Below are 26749 nucleotides of genomic sequence, written 5' to 3'. Positions count from 1 at the left end.
TAATGTCCTATCTTTTGCATTGTACTAATACTTTCTAAAATGTAGAAGCCACCCCATTAACTTCTCCTCCAAACACCTGTGAAGGGGATATTTGTTTCCACAAAAGTCCCGGGGGAAAGTAAGAGCTTAAGAAAGCAATGAAAGCAAGTGTGAGGGGTGCTACTGAAGATTGCTTTAGGCCTAGCATAATATAATTTTCATGCTGGCTATGTAGGATTGGCAGATTTTTTTGGAAAAACCTACAACCATACATCCCCCCACCACCCCACTTTTTGACACTTTTGGGTTATAAAAATAGTTTAAATTAATATTAAAACAAACCTTGTGGAATTTCTAGCTCATCAACAGCATCACCCGCCGCAGATTGTAATTGTAAAATGGCAGCCTCTTGATCGGCTTTAAACGATTCATCAACTTGTTTTTCACATGTCCTACATGTGAACATAGCTTCCCAAGGAATATAGTTATAGTACCAGTATGAATGGTCTAGCGATGCCATATTGGAAGAACTGAGAGGCATCATCTATCGGTACACGATGATGGCGTAAGAAATCGCAAGATTAATTTCAACCCATGAACAACAGGTATTTAATGTTCCTTCTGTACAATATCTCAAATTACAAGAGTTGCATTACAAAGGTATAACTTTTAACTAGTCGTCAAGTTGATAAAGAAATAAAATGTCGGTTGAGGTAGACTCATCTGTATGGAATTAGAATTCAACAAAAGTAAAATGAATCTTAGACTCAAAATTCATCAACGATCCTTAATAAAATCAATCAGTCACTGAAGTGTCAAAACTTCCTAATAGTTGATGATGTATGGTGTACAAAATTCTGATAAACCATGTGATAAATCCAAATTTAGCATAGTCTGATCTCGTTCAGTCATAGCAGAAACAAAATAAACAACACACATAAAACAAAATCAAAGACAAATATTTAGTGTCACAGATAAATCGTTCACGTTCACTTGCTTTAATAGTTCAATTGCCAAGTATCACATATAGAATGATACTTCATTCTACCGTACCTACTATAGTACTGCATCAATCACAGCACAACAGCACCCTAAACTTGCCGTAATAGTGGTAGATTCCAAACAAGTAGGTCCAACCGTACTTGACAAATGGCTGGATTTGCATAAACACAGAGAGTTCATTGTTGAAAGAGGGAAGGACCTATGACAACATGCTCAAACTAATAGGCACTCTTGTGTTTACAACAAGTAAAGAATCTTGATTTCCATTGTATTCAGTGGCCGCAACAATAGATAGGAAATAGTTATCAATGCCTCAGGACATGCCTCACAGCCTAGACCATTATTTATACGGGGTAAACACAACAGGGTTGTCATAGAAATGGGAAATTTAATCAGTCATGGTTGGCTGATTTTTGTTGTATAGTACCGTACTATATATGTATAATTCTAATGACAAGACTATTTATAATTATTATATTATTTGATCACTTGCAATATTAATATTATGACAAATTTATTATGTAAAATCAGAAATTTTGTTTCAAATAGGAATAACTTTCACCATTTTGAAATAAAAAAAATTTTGGATTCAGAGTTCTCAAACTTGCAACAATTAAATTTAGTATTCTCGATACAAAATTTGTGACAGAAAGTTTGGTAGTGTTTTTTATTTATTTTATTTATGACAATTTGGAGACACGATAGTCACATAGCCGTTAAGCCTAGTGGCTAATTAAGCGGCCTCCCCCTTAAACTACAGTATCTTAAATTAATACAGAAAAACAGTAAAAGACATTCTGATATGTGCATATGTTTCTGAGTGCGCATCATGATTTTCAAACTTGAGAGTTGTCTAGTCACGTGGTACATCATGAAAACAAAAGGCTCCTACCACTATGTGTTTTGACACATGAAAAACTGGGAAAGGATGACATTACATGTTGTGTAGTAATGCTACCAGGGATTTCCCATAATGTTAGGCCAAATCATAATTTTGTATTTCCGTAGTATTTAACATCCTTAATCAAACCAAAATGGACGTTCTGTATAACACTGGATTCAATGATACTGTACAAAAAGCTTATTTATATAGCAAATATTTTTTTTTTTTTTTTAATGACTTGCATGGCACATTAAGAAAATTAACAAATTCCTAATTACAAATTATTATTTTTTTTGTCAGTGTTTTCTGAGAATTCAAGTAGATGTTGAAGTATTGGCCAAGTGACAGATTTATATCAAGTGGTTTGTGGCTTCACACAAATAGTAATAAGATTTCATACAAGGGTCTGTTTCTGGTTGGAGGAAATAGCTGCTTTAACCGTGTATGAATACATTACCTATATTTTCAACAACAAAAAATAGGAAAAAAAATTACCAGTTAAAAGTAATTCTAAAAATAATGGCTAAACATACCCAATCATATGTGTGAACTTTTCTCCAAGGGGAAAATGTTGGTTTATCCAGGTAAGCTAGGCTATGCAATCAACATTTAGCTGCAATAACAGTTATTTTTTATAATTGGGATTTTTTTTACACCCTGATCCAGTTGATCAAAATACAGCTAATAAACAAAAGTATAAACTTGCTAAATAAGGATAACATTTTTCACACATGTGTACATCAGTGTAAACAAATAGATGTCAACTTCGTTTGTGAACACTCTTTGTTGGGTATGATAGTCACTCATCACCCACTGATTTAAACAGGTTTTTTGGAAGCACACATTCATGAGAAATGCCATTTTCAACGTTATTTGCAGCAGAAACACATTTAAAGTAAACTTTTAAAGTGTTTATGATCGATGGATAAAGTACAGGGCAGAAGAGCAAGAAATTATTTTTTAAGTTGAAAACATTTTCTAAGAATTCAGAAATTTCTTGGCATTAGTAAAAAATAATAATTTCATCTGTCAACACTATCTTGTCATTAAGAGATAACAAAAAATGTGATAGTTTACAGAACAACAGTCCAACGTTCTCAAAGTATGACGTCATTCCCCAGTTTCTACCCACACCCACCCCAGGGGCGGATTTAGGTGGGGGCTCAACACGCTTAAGCCTCCCCTAAACTTTTTAAAATAAAATAATTACTTTTTTTTTTTCCTGCAACCTGAAGGATCGTTTTTATCTTTTGTGAAATATTTAGCCCTCTTAATCTATAATGCTGGATCCGCCCCTGCATGCCAACTCCCTTTCCCTTCTCTAATTAACAGGTTGTGAATACAGTATGTACTCAAATCTTAATTTTGATCATGAACTACTACACTGCTTTTGTCACTTGCAAATCTAGCACATTGGCATTTCTGGGAATCAGCCATCAACAACATATTGTTTCAGTTTTGTTTGTTTGCATAAGAAATGTTTGTATATCTCTTCTCCACACTACAACTATAAACTAAGATCAATCAAAATTGGTAAATCAGAGTTGAATGACCTAATCATCAGGAGTAATATAAACTACTAATTATGAACACTTCAAACTAACCTATTTATATAATATGAGTCAGATATGATGAGACCATTCATATATTGTACAATAGCTATTCTCGATTCTTTAGACATTGTTCTTTTCTAAGTTTTAACAACAAACTATAACAATGTGAGTTCAATACAAGCAATTGTGAATGGTAATATATCAATAAGGTTGCCTTTCCCCGGGAAATAAAAGATTAGGGAAACAAACAGAAGTTGGTAACATAAAATTTCTGTTGACTGGGGTCTTGGATCTTGGCGCCTAGTCTACAAAAGGGTCAGATCTGTAAAGTTAATACAGGTCACAGGGTGGGCTTATAAAGCTATAGGTCATAGGATGGGCTTATAAAGCTATAGGTCATAGGGTGGGCTTATAAAGCTATAGGTCATAGGGTGGGCTTATAAAGCTATAGGTCATAGGGTGGGCTTATAAAGCTATAGGAACTACTGTGCAGAAGATGCCAACAAATGTCTGTTCAACAAAAATACAAAAGAACCGTTCATTTTGCAGATAAAACATTTTCTCATTTGGTGGTCCAGCCATTAATGGCTGGATGTGTAATAATGATACTTATCCACAGAAAGTAGTCAAATGTTTCTGCTGTTCAGTGGCCTTCTATGTGAAGTCAGATTAAGACCACAATATTGCATTAAAATACCATTTTATAAAAACCATGGTATTTAAATCCATACTTAATTTTTATTATAAAAAGTAGGCCCAAAGACTTATATTATTTTTACATTTTGCAAGAGATACAATTTACAATACAATTGGTTAACATAAAAGTTCATCCTGTATCATAAGGAGCTACAGTAACACATGAGAACACAAGTGTTTAAAGACGCTTGTGTGTTTAATGTACAGGTATTGCTAAACATAATACCTCACATAGTGACATGATACAATTAAATATAATAAGGAACTGAGAGTCTATATATATGCAAAACAATCTTAGCTTTATTCATTTTAAAAATTAATTCCTAGTTGTTTGTTTTTTTTTTAAAATTGCATAAAAATGAGCAAAAGTGAGTCATCCAAACCCGAGGGTTTATGAGTGCTTTAAACAAACATTCGGCATTGGACTTTGCGTAAGTCTTATCAACGTTCACACAGAGCAGACAACCATTGTTATGGCTCAACCACAACAAAGCGTACACCAGTTTTGGTTGTGAATGGAAAAGCTTTAAAATAAGAGAATATAATTAGCTACTTTATATTTATTCTATAGCAGATTATATTCTCAACAAACACACTACAATAGACAGGGCTGTGAACTGGTACCAAAGGTACGAGGAATAAAAGGAGAGAATAAGCCTACCCGTCAATTACTAATACAAAGGCTGAAAGTGGCATTCTCGGGAAGCAACGTAATGATGTCTATGCTTATCTCGGTGCATGCTGGGAAGATTTATCATCCCTGGATTACTACCCCTGCCATTAGCTATAATTGTGGAACTGTATAGTTCAAATCAATATCACTTATTTGGATGTGATCACACAGACATTTTAGATGCATTTCAGTAACACAAACAACAAACACCTTTTTCCTCTCAAACAACAAATAAATAAAATCACTTATTGAAAATGCAGTAGCCTAAACAGTGCAAGTATGAATTTCATCAGGAACCAATATATTGACCAACCATACTTAAGTGAGATATTTCCCTTAAAAAAATATTTAAAGATTTCCCTTAAATTGTATTTCCAACAACAAAAAATTAGATTTTAACGACGTTTCCCTTGAATAAGTGCCTAAGTGTGAATGGTGAATATGGCCACAGCAACCCATATTAATAATCCTTTTTGTGGTCTAGTGAACAGCACATGGTGCCTCTTATTAAATTTTGTGGTTTATAAGTGAATATATAAGTGTAAGTTACAAATACTTTGATTAAATTTCTAATTAACATTGACCTTAGAGACACAACGTACAACTGTTCGAATAAGAAGCAAAATAAAACATGCATAATAAAAATGCCTGCAAGTAAATTTAGAAGAAACTGAATATATTTTCAATAGATATGTAATGACAGTTGACCATGAAAAGTAAGATAAATTTCACCGTTAACAAAACCCATTGAAGTGAAATGAATTCTTTTGATGAATTACTGATAAATATCAATATATTGCAAATAACAAATAGGATAACAAAGTCTAACATTGTTGTCTATTTTGATAAAACAGTGATAACAATTTCAAGGGAAGTATGTATACTCATTGTGTCTTGAATAATTGAATACTCAAATATGCAAAATGCAATAACAATATTCTAGGCATAAGAGGGCCTGTTTCTCCTATTGCAGGCCCTATGCAACATTCTCTAGTGGTTGCGATGACACTTTACATCTGTGTGCAACATTCACACCAGTTGTACTGGTTGCGATGACACTTTACATCTGTGTGCAACATTCACACCAGTTGTGGTGGTTGCAATGACACTTTACATCTGTGTTCAACATCCACAACAGTTGTAGTGGTTGTGATGACACTTTACATCTGTGTGCAACGTTCACAACAGTTGTAGTGGTTGCGATGACACTTTACATCTGTGTGTAACATTCACAACAGTTGTAGTGGTTGCGATGACTTTACATGTGTGTGCAACATTCTCAACAGTTGTAATGATTGCGATGACACTTTACATCTGTGTGCAATGTTCACAACAGTTGTAGTGGTTGCGATGACACTTTACATCTGTGTGCAACATTCACAACAGTTGTAGTGGTTGCGATGACACTTTACATCTGTGTGCAACATTCACAACAGTTGTAGTGGTTGCGATGACACTTTACATCTGTGTGCAACATTCTCAACAGTTGTAATGGTTGCGATGACACTTTACATCTGTATGCAACGTTCACAACAGTTGTAATGGTTGCAATGACACTTTACATCTGTGTGCAACATTCTCCACAGTTGTAGTGGTTGCGATGACACTTTACATCTGTGTGCAACGTTCACAACAGTTGTAGTGGTTGCAATGACACTTTACATCTGTGTGTAACATTCACAACCGTTGTAGTGGTTGCGATGACACTTTACATGTGTGTGCAACATTCTCAACAGTTGTAGTGGTTGCGATGACACTTTACATCTGTATGCAACATTCTCCACAGTTGTAGTGGTTGCAATGACACTTTACATCTGTGTGCAACATTCTCAACAGTTGTAGTGGTTGTGATGACACTTTACATCTGTGTGCAACATTCTCCACAGTTGTAGTGGTTGCAATGACACTTTACATCTGTGTGCAACATTCTCCACAGTTGTAGTGGTTGCAATGACACTTTACATCTGTGTGCAACATTCTCAACAGTTGTAGTGGTTGTGATGACACTTTACATCTGTGTGCAACATTCACACCAGTTGTGGTGGTTGCAATGACACTTTACATCTGTATGCAACATTCTCCACAGTTGTAGTGGTTGCAATGACACTTTACATCTGTGTGCAACATTCTCCACAGTTGTAGTGGTTGTGATGACACTTTACACCTGTGTGCAACATTCTCAACAGTTGTAGTGGTTGTGATGACACTTTACACCTGTGTGCAACATTCTCCACAGTTGTAGTGGTTGCAATGACACTTTACATCTGTGTGCAACATTCTCCACAGTTGTAGTGGTTGCAATGACACTTTACATCTGTGTGCAACATTCTCAACAGTTGTAGTGGTTGTGATGACACTTTACATCTGTGTGCAACATTCACACCAGTTGTGGTGGTTGCAATGACACTTTACATCTGTATGCAACATTCTCCACAGTTGTAGTGGTTGCAATGACACTTTACATCTGTGTGCAACATTCTCCACAGTTGTAGTGGTTGTGATGACACTTTACACCTGTGTGCAACATTCTCAACAGTTGTAGTGGTTGTGATGACACTTTACACCTGTGTGCAACATTCTCCACAGTTGTAGTGGTTGCAATGACACTTTACATCTGTGTGCAACATTCTCAACAGTTGTAGTGGTTGTGATGACACTTTACACCTGTGTGCAACATTCTCAACAGTTGTAGTGGTTGTGATGACACTTTACATCTGTATGCAACATTCTCAACAGTTGTAGTGGTTGTGATGACACTTTACATCTGTATGCAACATTCTCCACAGTTGTAGTGGTTGTGATGACACTTTACATCTGTGTGCAACATTCTCAACAGTTGTAGTGGTTGTGATGACACTTTACATCTGTATGCAACATTCTCAACAGTTGTAGTGGTTGTGATGACACTTTACATCTGTATGCAACATTCTCCACAGTTGTAGTGGTTGTGATGACACTTTACATCTGTGTGCAACATTCTCAACAGTTGTAGTGGTTGTGATGACACTTTACATCTGTATGCAACATTCTCAACAGTTGTAGTGGTTGTGATGACACTTTACATCTGTATGCAACATTCTCAACAGTTGTAGTGGTTGTGATGACACTTTACACCTGTGTGCAACATTCTCAACAGTTGTAGTGGTTGTGATGACACTTTACACCTGTATGCAACATTCTCCACAGTTGTAGTGGTTGTGATGACACTTTACACCTGTGTGCAACATTCTCCACAGTTGTAGTGGTTGTGATGACACTTTACACCTGTATGCAACATTCTCCACAGTTGTAGTGGTTGTGATGACACTTTACACCTGTATGCAACATTCTCCACAGTTGTAGTGGTTGTGATGACACTTTACACCTGTGTGCAACATTCTCAACAGTTGTAGTGGTTGTGATGACACTTTACATCTGTGTGCAACATTCTCAAATGTGTTAGTAGTTGCGACACTTTCAAAGTAATTTTGTTATTATCAGTCATTGGGACACAAGTACAAGTTCTTTACTAAGCAATTTCTTCAAACTTGAAAATGGGTTTCTTTTTGTACTTTTAGGTCTTTGACATAAAACATTATTCAAATATTTCCTGATCTGGTCATCATTTAATACTTGTTGTGCAATTCCCCCAATTTTCTTCAATTTATTAAAATAATCAACCACAACAAAGCATTCACCAGTGCAACTTCCTTTACTACTGAACAATTTCTTCAAACTTAGGAAATAGGTTTCTTTTGTATTTTTAGATCTTTGACAATCATTATTCTAATATTTCCTGATCAGACAACCACTTAATTTGTCTGTTTTCCCCCACTTTTCTTTAATTCATTTTTCTTTCTTCGGCAAACTAAAGATATAAAACACTATAGGCACGTGCATCTTGAAAAGATTTATTTAACAATGACTTTGAAATGAAAACACAAATTAAGTATGACAGAAAAACTAATAAACTTGATAAAAATGTCTAAAAATACATCAAAAAGACGGTTTATACTGTCAATTGTCATACAACAATCACATCTTTGTTGAGGATACTCAATATATTGTCGGCATCCGGTTTCTTTTAACCACTCTTTATGGTTGTCCACAATAACCGTGATTGTTTCTGACGCAGGTAAAAACCTTGCAAACTACTTATTATTCTACTTAAATATAGATAACAAAAGAATATAGATTTTATTTGATGGGAGGTATTATTGCTTGGATTTATAAAATTCATTCAATACTTTTTTGTGGTTGAAAACTTCAAAACTTAATTTCTTTTGATGTATTGGAATAATGTTGTCTAGTTAATCTACAAATAAATTAATAATGTATTCATAATTAATTATTAATGAAGTAAGAAATAATTTGTACAGTTAAAGCTCTTAATATTTAAAAATGAATTTTTAGTCAGTATACAGTTTTTTAACTAACACTTCCAAATAACACTAATAATAACACTTTAGATATTACACATAACAATACTATTAAAACTATAGCTAACTAATAAGTAGCTAAATTCTAAATTAATGTTATGACATGTCTACAGTTTTCAGTACTAGATACAATAACTGGAAAAACGCCTCCTAGGGAGAATAACTCATAGAGGGCAGTATTACATAGAATGATAATATGAGAAGTCTAATCTTGCATGTGTTTTACAAATAATGAGAAGTAGTTTACAATGCTGCATCAATGTTTATACCTATTTATATATTTATTTCAACAATATTTTACAAGGTAACATCATGACCATGGCTACTTACTAAATCATATTCTTATACAGTTACTTAGAAATAAATTTTATTGAATGGAAATATTGCATTAAAAATCCTATCAAATGGGATACTATAGGCACCTTAAAGTATTCATTCATTTTTCTTTTTAATTATTTAAATCTTCCTTTCATTCGTTCTGTCTCAAACTAGGTCTCAAAACAATCAAATCTAAACCATATACCAGAAGATCTAATGAATAATCGTCTGATAAAATACAATGAGGATACTGTAAATAAAGAGGCATTTTATATATTATACACCTCCATACAATATCTTAAAAACCAAAGGTTAGAAATTCAAATCTTCCAGAAGAGCATGACATAAATTATGTCACAATTCTTATGGGACCACATTTTATTGATGTTACATAGGTGATAGTGATAAACAGCATATATCCCACCTGGAAATGTTCTTGACCTAGATACCACAGGTAAGAAACACCCTAGCTGCTTTTCACCTCACCTTGTTACTTCAGTGTGATGGGAGGTCAATATTACAATGTTAAACCTATTCATCACAATTGTTGATGTTTTTATCTTTGAATAACCAACATATTGCATAAGTTGATTGTTAAAAAAAGACATAAAGTGAAGACTTTCAAAATGTAGGTGTGCTAATAGATTAAAATGACTATGTATTATTACCAGGGGGTTGAAAGCCCTGTGGTGGCACAGTGATCGTTAGCCTTAAACAGTACAGTACCATTATTTTAAAGGTTATTAGTAACTATACAAAAACTCTCAAATCTGCCAAAAATAGTTTAAAAGACAAATTTCGTAATTTTTATTATAATTTTATTATAGGAAGACGCTGCAATTCAGCCTTTGGCTACAAATGCATTTTTATATGTTGGAAATAAAAGATAACATGATATAATCACTGAGTAATAAGATCGAAACAGTACTGTCCGCAGATTGGATATATATATATAAATTTTAATTATACAGTAAACTTACAATTTTGAAAAGTAAATATCGTACTTCAATAATAGAGGGCAGCACTACCTTACTACAATAGTACATATCTTTCACAGTAACAATATCATCGAGCTATAAAGTTTATATCTCCATGATAATATGATAAGAAACCATCAAGTGTAGAAACCTATATAAGTAGGTAGTACATTAAGTAGAACCACTCTTTGGAGACACCTCTATTCAAAGAAATATATACATGTTTATTAAACACTAATGCCAACCCCTCACTACATTACTACTACTATATTAAGGGGACACTATTAAGGGGATCCTGAAGGTGTCCCCTTAATAGGAGTTTACTGTATTACGTTCCTTCATAATATGAACCTTTATACAAATGGTTCCTCCTACTTTTTAGGAAACCCAAAGATCTACTGATTTCATTGAACCATCCCTCCCTATAAATAACGTATTTGACGTGGCACAAGGAGGAATTATCATTGCATGAAAGTACAGATGGTAGTTGAGTTCTAAGCACCTATTGTAATACCATAAGCTAACATTATAATCCTATTTTTGTTTACATTTAAATCATGTGAAGATTGCTATTTTATCTAACAAATCCAGTACAAATGTGTTGCTTATTGTAATATTGTATTATAAGTAATAGAACTATTGTTTTTAATTTGCTGTTGTGCAATAAAATACAATTAAAACAACAATCTAATGTTAAGTATCATCAAACTTGTTGGCAAGACTTCCAAAGTTAAGTTAAATTTAATGAAACTATAATTAATCAAGCTTTCATTGCATTCACTGGCATTTTTATTTTTCAAATAAAGTTATTAATTGACCCATACAGTACTTACTAACTCCACTTGTATCAATTCAGTTAAATTTGCTTCAAATGTAAAATACCGAATTGTGGAGTTAGTTATCCAACTTACGCTTGTTCGGAAAAGTGCAGGTTTAGGAAAATGTGTTAAAACTCTAGAAAGCATACTCTTTGATGTGTGTTAATTATTATTTGTTTGTAATATAACTTAAACATTTTACAAATGGGATTTCAAAGTAAATAGCAACTAATAACTTTAAATCAAGGACATATAATTTTAATAAGTATTATTTACAGAATAAGAGATTGGTATAAGGAGAGACATACTAAACACTTGAACTTAAAGAGTATTTACTTACTCCTTTTCACACAGAAATTATTAATAATATGGCAATACATTTACATTTTCCTGTGTGAAAGGGAGCTATAAATGCACAAACTTTATTTAACAGTTTATAAATTGGCATGAACATTTGTTCTATTAATATTACTGTACATACCTTTTTTTGACTTTGCACCTATTTTTAACTTGGATGGCCATGTAATTTGTGTGTCTGTTTCTAACATTATCTGTAACACAAAAAAAAAGAAATTTAGTAAACTATACTGTAGATGTAATTGTTGTTTTTTGCATTGTCTTGACTTTTTCAATATGGTCAGTTCATACGAACATTTTCAAATCCATATCCCATAAAATAAAACAGTTGCCAAACATAATTGTTTGGTAATACAAAATATATTTTGGATGCTTAAATCAAAGTTTATGTAATTATTGTGATCCTCAAAACAACTTTTCAGAAGTATTCTTTATTTGAGTGAGATATTTACCCATTTTAACATCTATAAATTGTTATTCTAAAAGACACACTTCATATCATACAATTTTAACCAATTTAACATGATGATGACAAACAATAAAAGTAGTAGAAACGATACAATAACCTGACAATTGATTTAATATTGTTATAATATTTTTCCTCACTGGGAAACCTTGGCAAATTTTCTCAAAATGTTCGTATAAACATGAAAACATTCTCTACTTTGTTTATATATGAAATTAAGAACAGCAAGACCAAGTTGATACGCGACACTGAATTGCCATTACTTAGCAAATTTCCATGAAATGTATTTGTCGTTTGTTTTGTCTCCGATGTAATCAATATTCTTTTACATGATTGGTCCAGGAAGGCTTAGCCCAGCATGACCGTCTTGTTCAAGGCTGTATTTATCCTCAGTAATAAAGAAGGTGCTTGGGCTCCATTGGGTCTTAAACGCTAATATCATGATGAAATGTTTCATATTTTGTGTACGGTGATACACTCATACTACTGTATCATTAAATGTCCACTAAAGACTAATTGAACCTATTGATATGAATGTGAAAATTATGGAAATGAAAGAGGGACAGAGAAAGAGGTTTTAATAGAAAATTTGGCCTAAAGCCCAGTTGCTTGCTATTTGATTTCTTTTCATAAACACAGTGATTTTCTAACTAGATATATAAATATACTAGAACCTCTATCAAGGGGACACCTTCAGGACCAAACAAAGTGCTTATTTAAGCACATAATTTGTTGCCATAGAGAGGGAAATTATTGCAAGAGAGTTCTTGTATGTTGCATCACTACCCTGTAGACTGGTATTGTCAGAAGCTTAAGTCTAGCTTAAGAACAAGATTTATTCAGTACTGCAATGGTAAACTAGAGTATTGTGAGAACCACACCACCTGGTCTGTAGATTAATAATGTATTCAAATATGAAAGAGGTATTACAGTAAATACATTTCAACTTGATGAAAATAATGTAAAGAGAAATTATTTATGTCTTCAAGATGGGAAGTAAATCAATAGTCGGTATTAGGACAGCAACATGATGTAAACAATAATTGAATGGTGAACTTTTAAAGCATATAGGCCTAGACATAATATACAGTACATCAACACAAAATACAAATTTACCTCATATTCATATACAACATTGTCAGGTTTTTTAATTTAAAATGTAGAGGAACCCACCCCCTTAATGTACCTATGAACAATATGGCCCTACCATTGGTCGCTGTAAATTTATTACTCCACAATCATACTATTTTAACAGTAATAATATAATGTTATGAACAGTTCTAAATTATTATTCGATAAATAAATAACAAAAACGCTGTCAATTTTAAATCTGTCATAATACTAAAGCAGTAATTTGATTAAAAAAATCCTTCTTCAAAATATCACCTAGGTAACTAGAAAGATAGCTAAAGTTATTAAATTAATAATCATACTAACATATTGTGTTGTTATTAGTCGAACACAATAGTAACATGCACTTGGTTTTCCTTAAGGATACTTAACATATAAGATCACGTATTATACCTTCTAATATATAACTTTCACAATATTATTTTTGTGTCAAACATTGATCAATTTAACATGTTAAACTTACTCGTTGGAAAAAGTTTTCCCCCGTCTCCCCATGTCCCTCCTCTGCTGCTGTGAAACAAAAAAAGAAAAACAAATTAATAAAAAAAAAGTTAAATAAAAATATATTATTAATATAAAGTACATTGCCTAGTAGAGAGAAACTTTATGTAATTTCCTCCACTATCTACTATCTCTTCTCTATCTCCCTACCTACACCTTTTTGGATTATTAACATTTTAATAATTATTTATTGTACACAACATGCTAGATATTCTAGTATGTATTTCTGGCTTTTTGTCCCCACTGCCACCCCACCCCCTACTTAATCCCTCCTACTTGAACGTTTCTCTCCCTCGCTAAAACCTCAAACTCCTGGTATTATAATTTATAATTTTTTCACTCCGACTATTGGTTTACCAAATTCCATTATTCCTCATGTATACTTTCTCTATTGCAAAAACAAACAGCTTTAAAATTAGAATGTTTAGTGATTCAATTGAGCATAAAACAAATTTAATCTTATAAACACTTTGCAGGTGACAAGATTACATTAGATAAAGCCTCTGATGCGTAGAGTTCCTTCTTCTCGTTAGTTAGTTTATCCATTCATACTTCACGTGAAAATTGTAACAACAAATGTTTCAGTATTCAATAACAGACTCGGATTTCCTTTTCTCTTTAGTAAAATGTTTTTTTAGCCAAGACCTTTTACGCATTATTAAACTTGACTGGAAGTCTTCAACAATTTACAGTAGCCAATTTGTTGTATGAAAATTCATTATATTGTAAAATTAAAACAACAGTATTGTAACAAACTATGGATGTAATTAATTGCCATTTACTTGGCTTTTATGGCGTCAACAATTTATTTACGTTTTGTAGTCAATTAGGCACCTATATCGAAGGTATGTAAAAATAATATAATAATAATATATTAGCTACTGAGTACCAATACGTTTCTTGTTAGGTTTGCCGCAATTTGAAACTAACTATAATATACTTCTTCCAATGAAAGAGAAAGTGAGAAAGTGGAATGGGTAAACAATGACATAATCTGTAATATAATACAGTAGTTTGTTAAACTTTCATACCAAGAAATTCATAATACTGACCTTCAGTAGGCCTCCCAACAAAATTTCCCCTTAATAGGGGTGTTAGTGTCTCCTTAATAGGGGTGTTAGTGTCTCCTTAATAGGGGTGTCCCAAGTAACTGTGTAAAGTGTCTTTCACATCTGGTCTGTTCTGGCTCGGGCAAATAAAATTGAACCTCATTGGTTTTCATGGCACATTGTGAAAACGAAACATTCAGGTTAAAATTTATCTGCCAAAGAAGGTGTGAAAGAACCTTTAGTGTACATACTGTATATATTGCCCTTTGATTGTTTCGCGGGAAATGTTCTCCTCAATAATAGTAATAGGGATATCTACTCTACAGTATAAGGCATACAAATATAGGTCCAGTGTAATTTCAGTGTTATATTTTGTTATTACTGTGTATATAGTGAGACTTTTACAACGTTTTTGATATTAATAAATTTAATAATAGTCCCTATTTATCATGTCTTGAAAGTTAACTTTGCTTATGTAAATCATTATTATAATTTTAAAGTATTCTAAAATCGTGGCTATACTTGCACAAACATTTTAAATTAAATTTACATAATTGTGTGGGTTTTTATATAAGATATCCTATCTGTAAAGTAATTAGGTGAGTAAGCAAGGTATATTTTCTTGGAAATCTATTAGCTATTTAAAGGTCATTGCCCTCTATTTATTTATAACTGTCAGGTCAATTCCAAAGTACTTTAAATTCTTTTGAAAATATTGCAATACATTAAGCCCATTTCTCCTGTGAATAACATTATAAAACTGTCTAAATCGCATTCATCATCTTAAAGTATGTGCATAAATAAGACCAATGTCAATTTTTACTCTGGGTTCTGTTACTACTTATTGTTAATGTACAAATGTGTTTATAGCATTAATTACTCTGTCAATAAGTATGTTATGTGAAATTCTTTTTCTTCAAAATCAGCAAATTAAATTATTAAATATTTATTATGTCAATTAACCACAAATAAGAGTACAGTAGGATCAGTGTTGGAGTGATGCCACTACACAAGGCTTAAACACAACTCACAAAATTCAAGAACACAAAATCCTAGCCTACGGCTGGGTCACTGCCATTTTACTTCATCCTCAACTCTACTGCATACATTCTTTATCATCAACGAAGAGTGTCTACAAAATCTAAATTCAATCTCAAAATGTTTTGATATACTAAGAAAAATTATAAGCACTAAATTTATTTTTGTGAAATATTTATGGGTTTAATATATCAGTACTGTGCATGTTCAAAATATGCAGATTATATAGAATAAAATACACAAAATTATGATTTGGCCTAAAATTATGGGAAACAAACCCAAAGCAAAATACAACAATGGAAAAACCACATAAACACCACGAAAAGCACTAATTACAGATTTTCCTTGACCAAAACACTCAGAAATATGTCTGGGACCGGTTGATGGGACAAATAAACTATGGAATGTTTTATCTAGACTACCGAAATATTGTAGCAATGTAGGCTCACAACCAATAAATATTTTACAGATGCCAACATTTTATCTACCATTGAAAGCATAGGGTGTACAAAAAAAGTGAAAACCTCACCCTAAATTATATGTATGTGCGAGACTTTTAACCTCTCCTAATATAAATTCAATAATTTTTCCAGAATGTAAACAAACTTTGTCAATAATATAATCAATTTTCTGTAATTTCAGAATCTAGGTACTTCATTTATTTGATAAAGTAAGCTGCTTTTTTTGTTGATATATAGATTGTTTATCATTATTGATCATGTTGGCACAAGTTCGTACCAGCTGTCCAAAAACTTGCTTATAACATACTTTATCCCCATTCTGTCACATTCTTGAAAAAAATGTACAAAAAAGTCACTTAAACATTAAATAGTGACGAAGTACAGTCATCCTTCTATAAAATAATGCATGAAATGGCATGAATAATACAATTAATAGAGTGAGATTTCGCTATGATATGACTCGGTATCAGCAGGGCGATACAGTACCTGGTATCAGTAAATTGGGGTTCAAATACTCAATTGATTATTCCTTATACTGTATTGTACATCCATAGTTAAAACCTGAGATGTTTATACAATAATATAATATGGATACATAACAATTTAAACAGTCAAGTCAGGCTTGAACTTAGAATAACGCATTTGTTCAAACACAGGTGATTCGTCTCGCGAGGATATATCACAATAATAGTGTTATATTTTCCAACTAACTTTTACAACTTAGTCACGTTTCACATTGTAAAACTGATTACATAAAAGGAAACAAGCTTTTTTGTGCAACAGATGGTATAGCCACCTAAGTTTTGAAGTATACAAGACACTTGCACGGCTAATTTAGCACTTAGATGAAGCAGTCCCCATCCAGGTGTGTGCTTACAAATATCAAACCATCACACGAACGCTTATGCATGAATTCCCTCGCCATCTACTGTTGCACGTGAGGGTTAATTAACCCTTTATAATAATGACCAAATCAAATGTATGAAAGGTTGCAGTAACAATGAGACGCTGGTAACATCTTGCTATAACATGCTTCAGTAAACTTTAATCATTGAAAAGACGAGAGTTTTAGTTTCGTTAACTAAACAAGTCTACAACTTTTCCGTGGGAAGTATAAAATCTAAACAGCAGTTCTTTTAACTTTAGTTTATGCCTCTCTTATGATTTCATCTCCGGGAGTCTGAATTTAATGGAAAAACCTTCAATTGAAAGTTAATAATTATCATATTTGTATTCCAAATCCATTACAGTTAACTATTTCACAATAATAGAATATAATTGTACTACTACTGTACATGAAACTTTGCCCTGGGAAACCGCATTTTTTATACAAGCTACTATGCTACAGTTTATTTTCATTGATCAGACACTACAGTACCTAAATATTTTCCGTAGAGATGAGCTTAATCAAATAGTGTCAAAAATCAACTAGACATGAAACTCGTCACTTTGACGAGTTAGTTATCCGCACAACGACAAACGCCACGTGCACGTCATACGTTGGAATATTGCACACAGATAAAGATTATGGCATTATGACAAGAACTGAAGAATATGATATGCTGTTAGTGCTGAATTCTGTCAATTTGTGTCATATAGTATATACATGCAAAGAGTATAATCTGTATACATATTACATACAGTGTAGAATAGGTGAAATTACGGGACCCGCCATTTATTCCAATTTTTAACATGGCGACGGTATCAAAATGAAACACTTAAATAGCAATTTCTGGAGGAAATTATCTCAGGAACAACATATTAACGTGTAGAAGAAATTTGAATACGTAAAATATAGATGCGCACCCTTTTAAATGTGATGAACTATTACGCAAAATATGAAAATACGACTTTTTTTATTCAACTGGCCATATGATGACGTCACAACATCCGATTGGCAAAATGTTTACATGAATTCGTATCTACAATCCAATAGCTTCCAGAAAACGTTTTAATCGTGATTATCACATTTTATTCTTACGAGCTATTACAGATTAAAATTTACTGTAAAGATGAAATTAATGACCCACGTAATTAAAATTTTTAGGCATGATGACGTCATAAAAATTAAAATATTTTTATCTCATGCTAAAGAAAGTTGATTGACCTACACAATATATAAATTTAGGAGAAAAAGGAATACAGATAAGCGTGATGCGCTCCATTGAATGTGATGAGCAATAACGAAAGAGACAAAAATCCTATATTTTACATTCGTGTGGCCATACGATGACGTCACAATGTTTTTTTAGCCTTATCGATGCATGATCCGATATCTACAACTCATCAACTTCTAGATTTTGTAATAAAAATAAACGGTTCACGGTTTACTTTAGAAACTATGACTGTTTAAAAAAAGACATAATTTTGACGATTTTTTAAGCTTTTTCATAAAAAACGCGCACGAATTGTCTAATTCAACGTGTTCGTATGGCGTTATTTAAACTGGAAAAGGTCTAAATTGTTTTCAAAATTACTAGGAAAGACTTGAAAAATATAATTCAAGAGAAAAAAATATGTTTTTAACGCTACGTGCGCACCGCGTGCGTAAAAAATTGCGCGCCCGTGGGAATTTTTGACATGCTCAAAATGACAAGAAACGCATAAAAAGTTGATTCGAAATTAATTTTGCGCATTTTGAAATTTTAAATGCGCGTGCGCGCGTAACTTCTTGTGAAACATGCCATTTTTAATCCGTAGAAAGTTTGCCCCTGATATGACTTAAATTTTGTCAAAGTGTCAATACTAAATGACTTTTGGTTTTTAATCTATAATCAATCATTGAAATTCATAAAATTGCGCGTAAGTCGCGTTGCGCAACTATGACGTCATTCAAAAATAGGAGGTGCACAACTTCACGTAAATGCCCATATGTTGTCAAAGTTATGAAATGTTATGTTTACACATTTTAGAGAAACGCGACTCACAAAAAGGAAGGAAGGATCCAAGAATAATACAGAAAAACTAGATTTGAACTCGTCACTTTGACGAGTTCGGGTTATCCGCGCAAACGCAACATGCACATACTTAATTATATGAACCTCGACAATTATTATGCCATCCTATGACATGAAATAAATATGTTTACAGTGCTGATTTCAGATGCTGTGACGTCATCATATGGCCAGTTGAATTCAAAAAGTCATATTTTCATCTCTTGCGTAAAAGTTCATTGCGTTTAAACGAGAGCGCATCTCACTTTTTCACAAAGTATGTGCATGTTGTGTCTACAATCCAATAGCTTCCAGAAAACGTTTTAATCATGATTATCACTTTTTATTCTGACGAGCTATAACAGATTGAACTTTACTGTAAAGATGAAAATAAGTGACCACCGTTATTTACGTTTTTAGACATGATGACGTTATAAAAATTAAAATATTTTTAATTCATGCGAAAGATAGTTGATTGACATAGACAATTTTAAAATTTCGGGAGAAATGGAATACGTATAAGCGAGATGCGCTTTGTTGAATGTGATGAGCAATAACGAAAGAGTAAAAAATCCTATATTTTACATTCGTGTGGCCATACGATGACGTCATAACATCCGAATGGTAAAGGTTCTGCATGAATTCATATCTACAACATATCTGCTTACATATTAAATTTAAAAAATTGGGGGTCGTGGATGATCCTGAGGAGCTATAATAGATTAAAAATAGGCTTAATTATGACAATATGTTGTCACTTTTGCAACTAAAACGTGCGCAAATGCTCTAAATCAACGTGTTCGTATGACGTTATTTTAATTTGAAATGATGTAAATCTTTTTTAAAATGACTAAGAAAGGCTGTAAAATCATAATTCAAGAAAAAAACACATGATTTTCATGCTCCGTGCGCACCTTACGCGTAAATTTTTTCGCGCGCGTGGGAATTTTTTACATGCTCAAAACGTCATGATCAGCGTAGAAAGTTGATTAGAAATTAATTTTGCGCATTTTTAAATTTTAAATGCGCGTGCGCGCGTAACTTCTTGTGAAACATGTCATTTTTAATCCATAGAAAGTTTGCCCTTGATATGACTTAAATTTTTACCAAGTGTCAATACAAAATGACTTTCGGTTTATAATCTATGACCTATCATTGAAATTCATAAAATTGCGCGTAACTTACGCTGCGCGACTCTAACGTCATTAAAAATATGGAGGTGCACAACTTCAGGTAAATGTCCATATAATGACAAAGTTATACAAAGTTATGTCCACAAAAATTTGAGATATAGCTGCAACAAAAATCCGGGAAAGAAAGAAGAATAAAGATGAAGAAAAAGAAACGTGACAATAACAAGGGTTATCCGCAACTAAGTTGCGGATAACCAAAAATATTGATCCCATACAATAACAAGGAGTTATCCGCTCTACCAAGCGGATAACTAATAAAGGTGATAATTTGGAATTGCAGTGCATAAGCATAACATTCACATTTAATACATCTTTATGCTCCAAATTAATGAAGAGTTGTACAGTATAAACAGACTATGAACATTTTACCACCTGTGGCTATTCAAAGGCAGCATTTCAATGTGTAAAGATGTTTGGTTCTTTTCCAATATTGTTCAATTTAAAGGTTGTGAACTCAAATAGTTTCATACTTTCAATTCATTTGACAGCAATAAACACATCTTTCTTAAATTTTTTTCTTTTTGTTTGTTTCACGAAAGTGTTTAGTCAAATTTTCTATCAAAGTAATAGAATACATTTCTACTGGTTGTATAGTGTACATACAGTACAATCATGGTCGAAAAGTCATTTAAGAGGTGATGGCAATATCTCCAATGATAAGAAATTAATCTATGAATGTATCAACCAAAAGATGTTCCAATACATATAACCTATCAGTACCATATTTGGACATATCATTACCATATTTGGACATATCACTACCATATTTGGACATATCACTACCATATTTGGACATATCACTACCATATTTGTGCACATCACACTTTTTTTGTCACACATCTTGTGTTCTTAACTGTTATTGTATCTATTTTATATTGTTTTAAAGGTTTGCATAGAAAATAAACACTAGTAAAAAGTTAATCTATGTTGATTGTGAACAGGTACATTCCATGAAAAGTACATATCAAGGGACGTAAGTCATAAATCTCACATATCTATAATAAAAAAAAAATGCCTATTAATTATATAGAACATGAACATGGGATAAAACAAATGAGTTTATACTCTGGAGTCCAAGTTAAGCAACACCTGGTGGTACGGGTACCATAATGCCATGGACAATATTCCCCCGAAATGAAACTCGGCCATAAAATTGTCACAACATAACTTGAAACAATCCTTAAGGTATTATTTGAACCTTGGTATAATAATCTTTACCTTATTAACAGGTGAAATTTTAGTTTCAACTCTAAAAATAGTTAAATAGTAAACTTCCGAATATCCATATTGTAGCTTAAATATAGACAAAAGATAATCAAGTGAACTTCATGAAACTGTTGAAATAATCATGATGGTATTATTTGAACCTTAGTATAATGATCTTTAACTTATTAAGTTTCAACCAACTTCCCATCCTTACTGATGCCTGTATTGTAGCTCTTCATATCAAAAGATATTCAATTGTACAATGATGTACTGTACATTTCATATGGATATGCACTAATGGGTTCCATATTTTTATTGTGGTCTACCACACTGATATTTTAATAGTAAACAATTAATGTAAATTTCATAATGCATTCCATAGAACAGCAATCACATGTTTATTTCTTTTAAATTTAAATAAACATCCCAGTTAAGACCATTTATGGCAATTGCTTCTTTTTAGTAAAATAATAAATGTAAACTTCATGCACATTTCATAACAACATAAACATTCTTTTTAGTTGTTTCCTATTTCCTATCTTTCCTTCTGAGATTGCCAATTTAATTTTATTTTATTTAATTCATTTAATTTTTTATTCTATTTTTTTTGCTATGTTTGTCTGAGGGTCCCTAATGATCTGCTTCGGCTGGATGGACCACCGTCGTAAAATATTGCTGAGATTCATTAGATTTTGTTGAGATGTATAGTGGTACAGCATACCAGTACAGTGTTTTTACGTGATTTTAAAATCTAACTAAAGAACGAATGAATGAGACAGTATACAGTACAAGTTAAGCGGCTTAGTGGATGACAGATTACTTATTAAATATATGTAATATACTTGTGCTAATTATAACTATATATTGCAAGATGCATTCTCTGTCAATTATCTGTTATTTCAGAAAGTCCTACAATTTATACTACTTAATGTTAGGTACCTTTCTCTATAGCAACTGAAGCATTATTAATATTCTTGTTCAAGGCTTAGACACAAGAATCCATTAGTTGCAATGATAAATACAAACGTTTCTATCCAAGAAAACATGTGATGTCAGCAATTAATAAGTAGCTAAAGTCACTGACGCTGTAGCAATGGAACCGTTGCTAAGCAATTGTAAATACAATACCTTTAACATCAATATATCTACTAATACCATTGCAAAATGAATAGCACGTATGAAATTATCAATAAAGGCATTTCACGAATACACAGCAAGTTGGGTGGAATTTTCACTGGATATTGGTTCTATAATAAAGTCTTAAAATGTATGGTAATTAAACAACATTATTAATGACAGTAGATTAATATCATACTATAAAAATAGACAAGTAGGAAACTAGGTCAGGTTGGTAGTGACATCTTTAGAATAGTGACAGTTTAAAGAATTTACACATAATAATTGGATGGAAAAAAGATTATGCATGCGTAATGTTTGTTTTGTGTAGCATATTTTGTGAATAAGATGTTTGTGGCATGAGACTAAAACTGTAAAGTTATATTTTTCAGAATAATCATTTTCAATATCGTAGAAAACCAATATGAATCTGAATAAACCTTAACCACAACAACCGTATTATTTAAAATCTAAAACCGAGCTCATACATAGCAATCCCAGCATGCCTAGTGAGTCACATATTTCAGGCCAATAACAGATCGTCTAACTGACCCTTTGCACAATGTGGTCAATTTTAATGTGTTGAATTTATTTATGAAGAATTTCTATCAGTTAATAATATAGAAATCAATAATACATTTGAATATACAGTGAGTCTAATTCCAAAGACTGTATAATTTTAAACTTTGATATTTACTTTTTTACAAATTACAATATTTATTATAAGTATTACATAGTAATTAGTATACTGTATCAACAACAAAATGTGGGAATTATATCAGCTTTTATCTTTGGGGATGTCCCGACTAAACTCATCTTAAATATCAAAGCTTCATCTGGTGGACAGGTTTCTTGTCAATTAGGCTTTAATTGAGGGTTTCCATGGTACTGTACAGGTATGTTAAAATGAGCTAATTCTTTACAACTTCCATATGGCTTGTAAACAGAATATGACAAGGTTAGATTGGTTTACAAGATATTCTGACAAAAAAATCTGTTGTCAAGGTTAAGATGGTCAGAGTTTAATATAAGGTTAAGATGGGTCAGAGTTTAATATAAGGTTAAGATGGGTCAGAGTTTAATATAAGGTTAAGATGGGTCAGAGTTTAATATAAGGTTAAGATGGGTCAGAGTTTAATATAAGGTTAAGATGGGTCAGAGTTTAATATAAGGTTAAGATGGGTCAGAGTTTAATATAAGCTTAAGATGGGGTCAGAGTTTAATATAAGGTTAATTTAAATATTTAATATTATAAGAATAAGATATTTAAGTCAATAATTGTTATCATGCCAAGAAGAATGAATACTTCCAATTTATATTCAGTTCTGTAATAGTTTATAGCTGCTATTAATTAAAGCATTGAATGTACGACAGTGATGTGACCACTTTAAAATGAGGTTTCGTTTTTGTATTTCGGTATGTATATTTACAATAATAATGAAAGAATAGGGTAGAAGGGGCTTACAAAGGATGATTGAGAATCATTAAAGTAATTTTCGTCTTTTAGTAGATTCTGACAATGTTTGAAACATTTATGAATCAGTGTATGAATTGAATTCTACAGAACTTCAGATGCCATTTGATATGTTGCAATACAGTAGCCTACATTTTAGTAATAATGTATTGAAATACATATTTACAAATTGATGCTGAGTAGAATAGAAAAATGCACAGTAGTATATAAGTTTGATGATCTCATGACAAACACAATGGCTTACTACTTTAGGAAATCCTTAAAAGATTATTCTCTTCCTACTGTTAAAATAATTTAAATACTTTTACAGTGCAGTATTTCCTATGATTCGTGGAAGAAAATGAAAAAATCAATATCATATTTATATATTTATCTAACCTGACAATTTATAATAATATATTCGGTATTTTCTGCTGAAATACAGGTAATTCCAAATATTACTGTATAGTTGAATTATATTTTTATAAACAACAAGCTACATTCCTACCACATTTTTGGGTGTTCCAAACTATATTTTGAGAATGCCAGTGAAAATTGTAATATTTTTAAATATAAAAAAAAATTTAAATATTAATATAAGTGCGAATGATAGTCAAATCTTCCGATGACATTAGGTAAAGCTACAGTACCATGGTTACATTTTCAAGTCCAGTGCGAACAAGGCTCTATTCAGACTATACTGTATAACGTCGAATATTTTTCTCCTTTACACAACAAAATAAGAACATTTTGTGCAAGCTTTTATTTTTGAAATGTAAAGTTAGTTGATGATGGATTTGATGAGCATATAATGACTTGCAACTTAGGAAATAATTGTTGTCATTTACCAATGAGTTATTCACCCATCTGTAACCCCAGGGATTCCATGCTGTGAAGTAATGGTAAAGAGATCATGTTGCTTACAAAATAGGTATCAGCAAACAGACCATCAATTAGCTTCCCTGAGGGATCTAATATAGTTTTAATACCAATCACAATATTTGGCAGACACTCCCTCTAGCAACTTGTGAAATTATATTACAAACTGAAGTATTTTTCTGCTGCTAAAGAAATAACTGATTATTGTAAATAATAAAGGTAAAGGTAAATCTCATATTCATTTCAAGTCCAGTGCGAATAAGGCATTCAGTAGGGTAATGAGCTGTTTTATGCTCATTTTACTAAGCCTCAGCATTATGTGGCAGGGTGGCCAGTTCCTTTCCACGCAGCCTAATATTTTCAACCAGGTACTCATTTACAGCTGAGTAGATTGGGAGTTGTTGGGAATTGAACCCGGGTCTCTCTGTATGACAGTCAAGTGTCCTAACCACTCGACTACCCAATTCTAATTTACTGTAACTGTGTGAATAAATTACCATCAATTTTTTGGCAACAGAAACATGACAAATTGTCAATAACCGACAGTTAAATAGCATTCTCAAAAAACACCCAATCGACTGCAGTATTTTGTAAAAAGGTTTATTCAGCAGAGCTAGAATCAGACATTTTGATAATGAAAGTACATGAGAAAAACAGCGAGTTAAGAGTGCAAGGCATATCACAACAAATGGAAATAACAAGATTTGCCTACAATACAAGCTTAGATTATTATTTTCTCATAATATTTTGTGTGTAAAATAACAATGTTAGTTTACATATCATACTGTATGCATGATTTTATAGGGAGATGAATGCTAGCTAGGAACTTTGTAAAAACTGTCACAAACTAAACAACATCTTTTGTTTATGAATGATCTTTCCTACTTCTTGAATGTTTTGTTCTCTAAATAAAGAAAATATATTGATCAATTATTTACGGCTTGTTTGTAGACTGTGACAACAAAATTTACCATAGCCAAATGAGAAAGAAATTAATAAGCATGTCAATTTTGTTTTAAAAATTTGATCTTTATTAAAAATGGGATAGAAACAAAGCAAAACAAAGGCATTCTTGGCTAACTGTTTGATGACAAGCGTGATAGGGTTCCTTTGAAGCTTTTAAGGTTCTTGAATAAAGTACATCAAGTATGAAATTGGAATATTTTTTTGATTGTTAAATAATTTATAAGCACAGTAAATGCAGTCAACCGTTACCAAAGAACCAACCTTTATTGAATCACAATAAATGTTACTGTTTTAATCCACTGATCCTATATTTAAATATATTAAAGTATACATTATAACAAACATAAGTTTTAATTTGTTTGAAACTAATGGCCATATTTTTTACAAACAGACGTTATAAATTGAATTTCACTTGAATACTTTGGGTATCAAACCCATAGCCAGGATTTTCACACAGGGTTTTTTCGCAAGAAGGGGGAAATGAAAGCATTGTGTATTATTTTCATCTACTAGGCCTATTTACTAGCATGTTTGCCTCTGGTCTTTAGGTTCGAAAGGGCACTTCACAGAAAAAGAGGATTTTTAGAACCCGGGATTGGGTAAAGTACCTCTCAATTAAGATTTTATTTTCATTGTTTGTACTGTAGGCTTACAGTAGCCTTTGCCTCAGACAGGATTAGTTT

The 26749-nt window shown here is 32.3% G+C and overlaps 2 protein-coding genes across 3 annotated transcripts in view; both read right to left on the bottom strand.

Moving 5' to 3' along the window:
* Positions 1-26749, bottom strand: part of LOC144845082 (DNA-directed primase/polymerase protein-like) — an 84909-nt gene that overhangs the window by 33189 nt on the left and 24971 nt on the right. The gene's annotated exons all lie outside the window — the stretch shown is intronic.
* The window catches only part of LOC144845066 (protein bicaudal C homolog 1-like), a 48355-nt gene that overhangs the window by 20578 nt on the left and 1028 nt on the right, over positions 1-26749 (bottom strand). The window contains exons 2-3 of one of the 2 annotated variants that reach the window (XM_078702202.1): positions 13735-13778; positions 11799-11868 (exon numbers count right to left, since the gene is read on the bottom strand). In XM_078702202.1, coding sequence (XP_078558328.1) covers positions 11799-11868; positions 13735-13778 — 114 coding nt within the window. Of the gene's footprint in view, positions 1-11798; positions 11869-13734; positions 13782-26749 lie in introns of both variants that reach the window. The other variant, XM_078702201.1, reaches the window with a different exon arrangement.

Source organism: Antedon bifida, chromosome 6 (assembly GCF_963402885.1).
Source record: "Antedon bifida chromosome 6, ecAntBifi1.1, whole genome shotgun sequence".
NCBI lineage: Eukaryota > Metazoa > Echinodermata > Crinoidea > Comatulida > Antedonidae > Antedon > Antedon bifida.
The sequence above is the reverse complement of the archived record's forward strand: the minus strand, read 5'-3'. Positions and strand labels throughout refer to the sequence as shown.